General features: G+C 41.3%; 1 protein-coding gene across 4 annotated transcripts; it reads left to right on the top strand.

The window, feature by feature from the left end:
• The first annotated feature begins 112 nt into the window (after positions 1-112).
• ALDH5A1 (aldehyde dehydrogenase 5 family member A1) lies at positions 113-10917 on the top strand. Of its 4 annotated transcripts, XM_082043933.1 has the most exons (10): positions 113-438; positions 637-720; positions 2325-2495; positions 2789-2905; positions 3334-3477; positions 4312-4455; positions 5924-6082; positions 7426-7595; positions 8216-8274; positions 8435-10917. In XM_082043933.1, exons 1-10 carry the CDS (start codon positions 139-141, stop codon positions 8638-8640), a joined length of 1554 nt encoding a protein of 517 aa, XP_081900059.1. In that variant the 5' UTR covers positions 113-138; the 3' UTR covers positions 8641-10917. The 4 variants fall into 4 exon arrangements, with proteins under 4 accessions (XP_081900059.1, XP_081900061.1, XP_081900062.1 ...); XM_082043935.1 differs by lacking the exon at positions 4312-4455; XM_082043936.1 differs by lacking the exon at positions 2325-2495.
• Positions 10918-12253: the final 1336 nt, after the last annotated feature.

A 12253-nucleotide genomic window follows, 5' to 3' on the forward strand; every position in this document is an offset into this window, starting at 1 on the left:
CCCTGCAATGGCAGAGCGAACACCGCTACCCGCGCACCGCCCAGCTCCGCCGAGAGGCCGCTTGTGCCGCGGCCCCTCCTCCGGGGCGGTGCAGGCGGGCTCGCTCCGGGCTCCGCCGCCTGTCGCCGCCGCACGGCCATGGCGAGCCTCCTGCCGCAGCGGGTTGCCGCCGCCCGCCGCCGCCTCCTCCTTCTCCCCCCGCCGGCCCCGGGTCCTGCGGCGGCGCGGCGCGGTAGCTCGGCGCTGCCCGCCGCCCTGGTGCGCCGGGGCGGCCTGGTGGGCGGCCGCTGGCTGGAGACGCCCGCCGCTTTCCCCGTGCAGGACCCGGCCAGCGGCGAGGAGCTGGGCCGGGTGGCCGACTGCGGGCCGGCCGAGGCGCGGGCGGCCGTGCGGGCCGCACACGAAGCCGGCGCCGCCTGGGGCCGCCTCCCCGCCAAGGTGAGCGGCGGCGGAAGATGGCGGCGGGGGGACCGCGGGGGGACCGCGGGCGGGAGGCGGCCGGGGTGGGCAGGTGCGGGCCGGCGGGGCCGCCCCGGGGGTTTTGGCGGCTCCGCTTCCCCCGCGGAGAGGCTGGTCGCAAGCGGCGCGGCCTCGCTGCGGGCGGCGGCCACGGCTGCCTTGTCTCTCTCTCCCCAGGAGAGGAGCGGGCGGCTCCGCAGGTGGTACGAGCTGATGCTGGAGAACAAGGACGAGCTGGCCAGGATCATAACGGCCGAGAACGTGAGTTTGGCGGGGGAGCGCGGGTGTGCCCGCTGCCGGCGTTCAGCCTTTTCAGAAATGTTGGCATTGGTATAAAACTGACAGCCGTCAAAACGCCCCGTGTGCATTTCACCACTTAGCCACCATATATTTTTCCGTTACTTAAAAAATTTGAGCCTGTCATGCTCATTGTGCATTCACATCGCTCTGTTACCCCGTTTCCCTGAAAATAAGAGAGGGTCTTATATTAATTTATGCTGCAAAAGATTCATATAGGTGATAGGGCATATAGGTGCATATAGATGATAGGGCATATTTTCAGGGGATGTCTTATTTTTCCATGAACAACAATCTACATTTATTCTCGAACAAAAAAAATCAACATTTATTCACATATAGTCACATCACATGCTGGAACATCATCATAACTCTCCAAACCCTGAATTCCATCGTGAATTTCTTGTGACTCTTATTTTGTTTAGAACCATTGGCCCCAGTTTCTCATGTCTAGCAATAGCGGTTTCCATAAATGAGCACCTCTTGCCCATGTAGCATGATTTTAGTGCATTGGTAACGCAGCTGTCAGTTGTTTGTCAGGTGTCTGCTTTTCTTACTGAAGGGTCTGTCTGTCCTGCTGCATTCTACTGTCAATTAATTTTACTTTTTTTTTTTCCCTGTATAGCTGCCTGGACACTATTTAAATTCACTTTATTCTGAACTGCAACTAGGGCTTATTTTTGGAGTAGGGCTTATATTTTGAGCATCCTCAAAAATCCTGAAAAATTATGCTAGGGCTTAATTTCGGGGTAGGTCTTATTTTCAGGGAACCAGGGTAGGTCATTGGAAAATGTTCCAAACATTTGTCTTTCTGACATAACATATAATGCATTATTTTGATGACAGTAGTACCTAACAATCCGGTGGAAATCAGACCCACGTTGTGCTTCATGGTTTCAAAAGCATATATCAGCCCAGACCATGGTCGTCATGGCAGAAATGTTTGTGTTTTATCATTTTCATTGACTGCATTGAAGAAATTGCAGTACTTCTAAAGCAAATGTAGAAGTTGGATTCACTCTGTACTTTGGTTTGCATCACAGAGCACCCTGGGAGCTCGCGGGCTGGTATCCTTTTGGATAAAACCATGCTGGAAGATGCTTCAGCAGCTGCAGTGTGGTGTCCCAGCTGCTGATGGTCATTCAGTCCGTGCGATCGGACCTGGGGGTAGTCCAAAGTAATACTCACCAAAACAAACATCCCTGGCATGAACTTTAAACTGTTTTGCCATGACTTTTAACTGTTTTGCCAGGACTTACATCTTCCTCAGAACAGTAGTAGCAGCTAACTGCGGAGTTTGTAAATACATGCTACATTTGCTATTTCCTCCTTGTCTGGGGCAGGTATGAATCCAGGAACATACAAAATGTTGACTATACAATTACAGTATATTGAAGCTGCACAACTATTGCTGCTGCGATCATATAGTCCTTTTTGGAGATCACAGTGTACATGATAGAGGATTATAAAGTACTCGAAAAAGAACAGGAACTCCAAAATGACTTGATTTTCTTTCTATTGCACCAGTCTGCTGCTTACAGTGTATCTTCAATATGATTTAATCAAAGGGGAAGCCTCTGAAAGAAGCACAGGGTGAAATCTTGTATTCTGCCTCATTTCTGGAGTGGTTTGCGGAGGAAGCTCGCCGGGTTTACGGAGATGTCGTTCCAGCATCTGCGAAAGACAGAAGAATCCTGGTGCTGAAGCAGCCAGTAGGAGTGGCAGCCATTATAACCCCAGTAAGCACAGCTGAATTTTTCAAATTGTGAAGGTTGTCAGTTCAGCCCAAAGGATGGGGCTTTGGCCTTACGGCTCCTCCAGCCCTGGCAAACACCCCTGTAGAGTTTCTTTTCTACCTTGTACTCGCTGCTTCTTGGGTTGGCAGTGGTTCATTGTAGTGTTCACTTGGGACAAAGCACATCATGCAGATTTATTTAGGCTATTGCATAATTACAGCAAATGTCAGCTATTTCTTCAAAAACAGGAGGCAAAATTTCCCCAACTTTGGTTGTACTTTTTTCTCTCATCCTAGTGGAATTTCCCCAGCGCTATGATTACCCGGAAGGTTGGAGCAGCTCTGGCAGCTGGCTGTACAGTGGTAGTGAAACCTGCAGAGGACACACCTCTATCAGCATTAGCTCTTGGGGAGGTGAGTGTTTATGCCAAGCTTGGCCTTAGCAGTGGGCTGAAGCTGTAAACAGGGAGTCAGAGGGGCTTTAAACGTAGCTTTGGCCAGCTCTGTACATGAAGGAAGGGCAGACTGGCTGACTTGATCAAGAGGTTTTAGGTTAGTAAGAATTTTTGAAGTTACCTCTAATAAAGTCTAGAGCCTCAAGGAGAACTCAGCCATTTACCTACACAAAATGTTTTTATATGTTTCCTTTGGTGGCTCTGAATGACAGACAGCTTAAACCTGAGCAAAGCTGCTGTCCTGACGCCATGGCATCTGTTACTAGTTGTGCTGTGCACTTTTGGCTTCCATTGACTTACTGGTTTCTTCAAAACAGTAAACATTAAGTGACTATTCCTCATACAAAATGCACTGATAATGCAAATTCTGTGTTTCTTTTGTTGCAGCTTGCAAACCGGGCTGGAATTCCGGCAGGAGTGTATAATGTTGTTCCTTGTTCCAGACAACAGGCACCAGCTGTAGGGGAAGTTCTGTGCACTGATCCTTTGGTAGCCAAAATATCTTTCACTGGCTCTACAGCAACAGGAAAGGTACATAAGTGCACAGCATATTCTTGCAGATTATTACTATGGTTATACTGGAAAAGAAGGGTGAAAGTGTGTACCTTTATACAGAGCCTTCTTTTCTATCTGCTGTACACAGACTTTGCAAATAATTGTGTGTTTCTTGAGATACTGTCTATGTACTTTAGTATCAGTAAGTCACAGAAGGATGCTTGTGTGCAACAGTTCTGTACAACATGGTCTTGTTTCATATCATAGGGTGACAACGTGCTAATAAGAACACTGAAATTGAGTTTCAAAGGTACTATTCTGGAATGGCTTCTGGAGTCGAGAGAAGGTATTAGAGAAGTGAGGCCTTTGAACCTCTCCTGTCCACCATAATTAATAAGCAATCTTGTCACCATCTCTAAGGAAATCAATAAAACTGCAGAGTGTGGCTAGAAGATGATAGAATTCTATGCGATGGCTGTATGCAGAATGAAGAAGTAGTCTGGCATCAAGGCAAATCCTAATGCCAAATTCTGTCAGATCTTGGAAAAATTTTGTAAGACTAGTCAAGATTTTTAGTACCGAAAAAGAACAAGCAAACAAGAGTGACAATATTAGTGTATAAAAGCCTGACCTGAACTAAAGGGGGTGAAATTTCTTCTCTTCATTATTTCTTGGCCAGAATTTCATCTCTAAAATTTAAATAAAGGAAATTAGTCCTCACTTTTGTCGCAGGAGAAAACAGATGATCTAGCATTAAAGATGCAGATTAATTCCCTGTCAGAGTTAAGTTTTTCACTGCCTTCCGTCTGTGGTTCCACAGTTCACATCTGGTAGAGGTACAGGTTTCTGTGTCTCCTCTGTTGCCCACAGATATTGCTGAAACACGCAGCTGGTACGGTGAAGCGAGTTTCCATGGAGCTTGGAGGCCACGCTCCTTTTATAGTGTTTGACAGTGCTGATGTGGACCGTGCTGTTGCAGGAGCCCTTGCTTCTAAGTATAGAAACTCAGGTCAGGTAAGAGTAACGTTTTTGTCATTGTTTCTGCAAAATGAAGAGCCGTACGTATAGTTGAAGCTGTAAATAAGCTATTTTATGAAAAAGGAAAGCATAGAACACTTAATTACGAAGAGGAGGATGCTGGAGCGGCACATGGCTCTGGGCAAGTTATCAGCAAGTCTGAATAACACCACTGTAAAATACCATGTATTTTATACTTGGCAGTCTATAATATCACTGAGAAGGAAAATGTTCATTAGGACCCCTTGCAAGAGCATGAGAAGTGATAAAGCATTTTGTCATGTGCTTTGTCAGAATTAAATTTATTGGAGAACTTGAGCTATGAAAAGGCACCATCCTGCCTCAAGTCTCAGGATTATGTTTTATAACCTGCCTAGCCATTTTTTAAAATAAAGGCTTCAAGTCTAATTATAAATGCTTCTATGTGTAAGATTGTGTGTTCAATTCAAGTCTTCTTTTGTGTTCTGAAAGCACCCAGCAGGAGTTAAGGGGATTGAAATCTGTTAAGACACTCATGGATAGATTTTTCCACAATAAGTAGCTTTAAATAAGTGATAGACAGGCTTCAAGTGTACATTGTTTTAAATGTATTTTACTTAGAGTAAAAAAATGTTTAAGACCATCACTTTCCCTACCAGTCAGCTGAGCAGGGCTGTGTGGAAACTGCTCCAGCTTTGTGAGCATTACCTCTAGACATGAACATGAAGCTGATGATCTCCAACTCGGGAGAAGCAGCAAGTTTTCATTGGGATCGGGAGGTCATTTGGTTGGGAAAATGTTGCTTGAATAACACAAGAAGAAAACATAAGACTAATCTTGGCAAGAAAGAAAGGAAACAAAATAATGGAATGTGGACATGGACCACTGAGTGATCAGACCCAGATCAGACAAGATCTAACATAAAAGGCACCTCGGCTGCTGCATAGAAGGATAAAGTAGCTGTTACTTTTGAGAGGCTGTAGCAATCAAAATAGGACGCAGTCAGAGCAAAGGGGTAGCACAGATAAGTAGGCCATTCAAAGCACTTAAATTGCAGGAAGAAAGCAAATTCAAACTTAGATAATGAAGGACTTAGGAAAAATAAATGCACATCACCAAGTGTGATTTGGGGTTCTGCTGGCCAGTCCAGGATTCTGCAGTCTAATTGGAAGGTATTTTTTGTAGGTTCTGGACCTTGGTTGATCCATACATCAGAATCCGTGTAACTCACAAAACCTTTTCCGAAGTTAAGTGACTTAAATGTAGCATTGTGGCATATTTCATGCACTGACAGCTTGTTAAAGTTGTATTTCTAAAGTGAGAGGGGTGATGAAAGAGATGGCAAAGCAAGGTAAGAGCTTTGGGTGAAGAAGAGGCAGAGGACACATCACTCTAGTAACCTGACACTGTGGCATGGAGGCCAGAATGAACATGGATGGATTAAATACAATATAAACTACTGTTTGTTTTTCATGTTTGTTTTCAGACCTGTGTTTGCACAAACCGTTTCCTGGTGCAAAAAGGAATCCATGACAAATTTGTGGAAAAGTTTGCTAAAGCTATAGAAAGAGAACTACATGTTGGAAATGGATTTGATGCAAAAACTACCCAAGGGCCGCTAATCAATGAAAAAGCAGTGGAGAAGGTATAAATAACAGATTTCATTTTTCACATCTTAATTTCCTTTTTATGATCCTAGAGTAACTTTAGATTTATATTTCACTTTTTTCATGCTTGGTTTGTTAGAATGTATTTGCAGTGTGGCTGGAAGTGTGTTCTGTTCTCCCAGTCTGTGTATATGTATAGATGAACAGATGTGGCCAGTTAATGTATCATTCCCCTATTTCCACTGAGGGAAAAAGAGGTTCCTCTTTTAGGAGAAACTCCTTTCTCCTGGTTACTTCCTAGCCGGTCTCAAGAACATTTACTGAAACTGGATACACTGTCAGAGTTGTGTGGTGATCCTGCAATTGTGAAGCACTGTGAATGACAACTTACTTTGAAAAACAGTGCTTCTCTTTGCAAAAGCTAAGCAAAATAATACATTGAGGTTAAAAATACCAGAGCTCTGGATGTTGTAATCACTTGAAACCCTACAGGCATGGTTTGGGTCTTCTGTTTTGGATAATTCATGACTCCAGGATTTTTTTTTTAAATCACATTAAGTCACATTTTCTATAATATTTCACCCTTCCTGGGGTTAAAGATTATTAAGTAATGTGGTTCATACTTTCTATGGTCCTATGGCTCAGTTATATGCAGGCTTGGTTTGAATCCCATTATACTTGAACGCTGCCAGATTCATTCAGTTTACAAAACAACAGAATATGAAAATATTTTGAGGTTTTTGGGAGACAAACAATACAATACTTTAATGTCTTTCCTTCATGCCTTCCCTTTGTGCATCACAAAAGTATAGTGTATGTCTGTGTATCATATACATCTATCTATACAAATAAGCAAGCACTGTATATAGTCACTGTCTTCCTGTAATTTCCAAGGACAGTGATCTAGGTGGAAACTGGTACTTTAGCTTTCTCTTTACGTTCTTGTCTTTGGATGAATTGTAGATGTAGGGGGTAGAAAATGTTCTTGCCAGTATCACCTTGAAAGTTGTTTCTCTTTAAATGACATTCATGTACTTCTGTTTTCGTAGTCTGTGATCACCAATATCAGGTGTACTTCTTAGCCCTACAAAGACTTTTTCTCTTGTTAGATGCAATATTTAATTTCAACAGAAAAGCTGAATCTCTAATATCCATGAGACGGGTCCATACTCATAAATTATCACTCTGAAATTATGGCAGACTGAGATAAATAAAAATTCAAGAGAAATTTTAAATAGTACTGCAAATGGTCTTCTGAAAATTCGAACCCTCTCTTCTAAATCTTCTATTTAATAGTGGAGAGTATTATTTCTTCAGTGGAACATATACTATTTTTCATTCCTACATGCTGACTTTAAAATTTTTGTTTTGCGTACCTCAGGTAGAGAGACATATTAATGATGCAGTTTCTCAGGGAGCATCTGTTGTGACTGGAGGGAAACGACACAGCTTGGGGAAGAATTTCTTTGAGCCAACATTACTTAGTAACGTTACAACAAAAATGCTTTGCACCCAAGAGGAGACATTCGGTCCTTTAGCACCAGTTATCAAGTAAGATTATCCATTTTCGAGATTAAAAATAGCAATTAAAAAAAACAATGAGAGATTATTTTGAATAAATAAGATCAGAGTGACAGTTTGCCAAAAGATATTATTGTATGATCACACAAGTCTTGTAATAAGACTGGGATACACATGCAAAAACATTCTTTGGGCATGTGGTTTGTTTGTTTCTCTCTCTTGACTTGATTTTAGCATCTCTTGAACTTTTTGAAAAGTATTTTGTTTTCAATTGTATTCGCAGTGAGGCAAGGGTGGATAGCATCAAAACCATCATTTTCATGATTTGTAGTATGAACTAGGAGGCAGGACTTTGCAGTTTTTCATGTGATTTGCTAGTCCTAAGTTTTACTGATGGAAAATCAGTGGGCTAACCCATGTGAAATAAATGTTTTAGGTACCAGTACCGAGGGAGGATAAAGGCAATCTTAACAACTTAACTGCAGTTTAAATTAAGAGAAGTGGTGGAAAGTCCTCCATTGTTTCAAAGTCAAATTAAATTAGATGTTTTGCATCTTGACTTTTTTACTTCTGATAAGGCTGCTTGTCAGTCTGCAAGACAGTAGATGAACTGCAGGGCTCATTTGTATTTTTTCTCTTTGTATTGACAGATTTGAGACTGAAGCAGAAGCTATTGATATAGCTAACGCAGCTAATGTAGGTTTAGCAGGTACGTGTTTCCATCAGAGGAATGCATTTGTGTGGTTTTATGAGCTTTAGTGTTACAGGGTGATGATTTTCAATGTCAGTAAGTCTTTTTTTAATACTCTTCTGCAATTGTGATTCTTGATTTTAATTTTCATTCCTGTATCTCTGTGTCTGCATGGCAGGATATTTCTACTCCCAGGATCCAGCTCAGATCTGGAGAGTGGCAGAACAGCTGGAAGTTGGAATGGTCGGTGTTAATGAAGGAATAATCTCCTCGGTGGAGGGTCCTTTTGGTGGGGTAAAAGAGTCTGGCTTAGGGCGAGAAGGTTCAAAATATGGCATCGATGAATACTTAGAAATAAAATATGTCTGCTTTGCAGGCTTGTAAAAATCTTCATAAAGCACAATCCTAAGAGCTTGGAATAGAGTGTTGTAGTTTTAATAAGCTTCTTGAACCAGAAATATGTATGAATTCAACTTCTACCTTCTTTAAAACTAAGCAACGCTGTTCTGTATGTGTAGAGATATTTACTGTATTCTGTGCTGCCACATATTTTTACATGTTCTGTATACATTCAGTTTTTCAGCAATATGATCACAATGTCCATCATTTTTAGTAATCAGTAGGGAAGAATCCACATTTATTCTTATTGGATTGCCCCTGTGTAACTGGGAGGACTTGGAGACTTGTGCATAATGAAAATAGGTCATAACCGATGGCAGGGGGAAACTAGACCACTGTTTTCTACTGCCTCTGATGGTTTCAGCGTGGATGTGGGAGGCTTTGGGGAAGGCAGTCTCCCATTAGAATTTTGTGTAATTACTCACGTTTTCTAATGTGGTTGTGACCTTCTTTTAGAATCAGGTGTGTCTTTTTTTTTTTAATTGTGGGAGAGAGGAGAGGAATTGCTTTTAGCTTAAGCTGGGTATCCATGCAGGCAAACGGGACAGTTTTTTCAGTGCATATTAATGCTGGCTACAGAGCTGCCAGCTGTGCAGCTTTGGGCTTCTGAGCAAAGGGCTGTAATTTGTGCCTGACAGCTTGCACCCCTTGTTTCATGTCTGTGAGCCCCAGCAGTCCTGGGAACAGGACAGTCCAAGACAAGGAGTGGTTACACAGGTGTCAACTAGGGAGAAAGGTTTAAAAAACTTTGAACGTGGCTAACGTGTGACCTAATAAAGATTTAAATAGAAGTGATTAGAGGTGAGACTTCTACACATCACCTCAGTATTTTGTCATCTTCAAAAGATGATGTAAAGCTTCCTTAATACAAAATAAACAATGTTGTTTAAATATTATTTTAATGAAAGTCAAAGGAAGTACTTTAAAAAATGTACATTGTTAATAAATCAGCACTGCAGAGGCTAAAGGGTATAAATTTTGTTTCCTGTGTTGGTTAACTTTATTTGGTGGGGCTTTACCCATTAATTATTAAAAATAAAAGAAGGCAACAGAGCTCTTCTTCCTATACACTAATGAATGTACCCTGTGAAATGGAATATTTTAAGGTATTCTATCCAATCAGGCCAAGAGGTACCAGATAACACAAGACTTGGTGGGGCGGTGAGGGGGAAGCAAGCCAGAACTGAGTTTCACGGGAGTTTTTTAAAGCGCACATAAGGTAGCATTGACTGCTACTTATTATTTCTAAACATTTTTTATGGTTATATTTGTGTAACACTTGAGACCAGGTGGGTCTGGAGCACATGAACTGTCAGTAGAGTGTGTGTGCATCATGCCAAGAAAAGGGTGGTTAAAGGACACTTACTGCCCTTCCAATAATTTCCAATGCACCAAAAATGCACATTTAAGATATAGTGAGAACTTAATACCGTTACCAGTTGCAGCATTTGTGCTTGTTGCCAAGAACAAAATAAGAATGGCCTATTTCTACACTAGTTGCAAGAAGCTTTCTTACAGCCAACTTATAAGCTTACACTACCGAGTGCAGAGCCTGCCTGAATTTGGGGAATACAGTGTTGTGGAAGAGGAAGCTGTTTGCCAGCCTTGGCTGCCAATACGTTCTTACTGGAAAGATTAACTAGGCAGAAGAAGGTCATAACTTGGTGCCTGGGTACCACAACTGCACAACTTAAAATATTTCTGCCTGTGAACTGCAGTATAAGGCCGAAATTAAAGTTATCTCATTTACTGCGGTATGACAGTGCAGTCTTGAATGTGGGTGTACTTCTTGGGACAGCGCAGTTGGAGGATAAATTCTTTAACCTGCTGCTCTATTAATTGCAGAGTTACTGATCTGAATGCATTGGTGCATTTTAAATCTTGATGTCTTTTCTGAGAATAGCAATGTAAATGCACTGAGTAAATGTTTACTTTTTTGGTAGCAAATAATACCTTTTACTATGCCTGATAACAAGCACAAACCATAATTAAAGTATGTTAATAAACTTTACCTTTGTCTAGATTGGATTGTGGTTGGATTCCAGCATAGTATCATTGTGTCAGTAAGGTCTACATCAGTTAAGCACAAAATAATCTTAAAGTTGTCTTCATAGAAAAAGCTGTGATTCTTCAACAAAAGATATACTTGAATTCTCACACCTTATTTATGTTTATTACACTTGTGACAGTTTAGCAATTTCTGGATATTAAAACTGTGATGGAAAATATGTTTTCAGTTAATAAATAAGTTCTGTGACAGCACTGGATTTTGTGGTTTATTATAATACCTTATTCAATATTGAGTTGACAAACTGATAGCAGCCACATCAAGTTCAGTCTTGGATCTGCACAGAATTTTTTGTTCTGTCAGATTTAGTGCTGGAAAAAAGACACTTCTTTGCATCCACATGTTGGTGAGATATAAGATCTGGGTTACCCCAATTACAGTCCATTGAATCTAAGTAAAATAGATGAGACTATTTTGACACAGTAAAATGCCATCAGTCATTTTGTACGTAAGTCTTCTATGCTGTATCAAACATTTTACCACACGATATAAGCTTTGTGGATCAGAGTGTCTTTCCCTGCTTTCAGGATATGATTACTTGCATAATTCTTTACTTCATTTACTAAGATTTAAAATAGATTTTTGGAAGCTTTTTAATTTCCATTTAGCTAATACAGTTTTGAACCCTCAGAAACTGTCTTCTAATTTCCAACCCAAATCAGTCATAGCCAATTTCTATTTTATTTTCCCACACTGCCCTTTGTTTGACACCCCCCCCCACCCACCTGTCTTCTTTGTGTAGTAAACTCTTAAGCTACCTTTACCTGTTCTACTAGATACTAACATTTTTAGCTTAAATAGGCAGAAATTATCTCCAATCACAGTGCTCAAGGTTTTTCTGGCAAGTCACTATAGATAACGCTGGTACATTGTTATGCTAAGCTGGCAAAGATACCTTGGGTGCTTGGAATAAGTGAGGAGGCTGGTAACACTGATCCAATACCAGTGAAGATAGACTATCAGTCTTACTAAAAAGTATATGAAGCCTGATCAATATCTAGTTCTTAGTATTGCTTACAGTAGCTGGCAGATGGCACTTCTCCTCAAGATGAAGGAAATTATTAAGCAGGCTAGTGTTCTGCAGTCTCTTTCTCAGGCAGTGGTGATTTTAGAAATATTTTATGCTTTTATGATTAGTTGTGCTTTCATGATTAAGCCACAGAACATAACCAGCAGTTTAACTGGTTTGCAGAGAGTAAAACAGCTTTTACTGTTCTGAAGATCAATCAGGCACATGTTGGGAGTTGGGCAATCCTGTAAGTAAAAAACGCTCCGTGCTTTGACTTGGCATTGAAGTAACTGTCTTGCTGTAAATGGTCATGCCCTTTGTCCCAGCCCTACTGCTTATGGAAGGGTAGAGTTATCTTCGAAGGTTTATGTAATGTGTTCAGAAGTTCTAAGTGAATTTTAGCACTTGTTTAAAAAAGCACTTTCAATGTCAAAACTCCCTGCCTTCCAAAACACAAGAAGTTGGTGGTTTATTCACTTTTATCAGTGATGTTGAAGCTGCTCAGCACAAGTGGCTTGTTC

This window comes from Streptopelia decaocto (genome assembly GCF_964273445.1).
Source record: "Streptopelia decaocto genome assembly, chromosome: 2".
Classification (NCBI taxonomy): domain Eukaryota; kingdom Metazoa; phylum Chordata; class Aves; order Columbiformes; family Columbidae; genus Streptopelia; species Streptopelia decaocto.

What these genes read in the sequence shown, in the direction of transcription:
- ALDH5A1 (XM_082043933.1), top strand. Translation starts at nt 139, where the DNA reads ATGGCGAGCCTCCTGCCGCAGCGGGTTGCCGCCGCCCGCCGCCGCCTC. An exon ending in ATGAAAAAGCAGTGGAGAAG is followed by an intron (nt 6,083 to 7,425) that starts GTATAAATAACA and finishes TGCGTACCTCAG; the next exon opens with GTAGAGAGACATATTAATGA. An exon ending in CCTTTAGCACCAGTTATCAA is followed by an intron (nt 7,596 to 8,215) that starts GTAAGATTATCC and finishes TTGTATTGACAG; the next exon opens with ATTTGAGACTGAAGCAGAAG.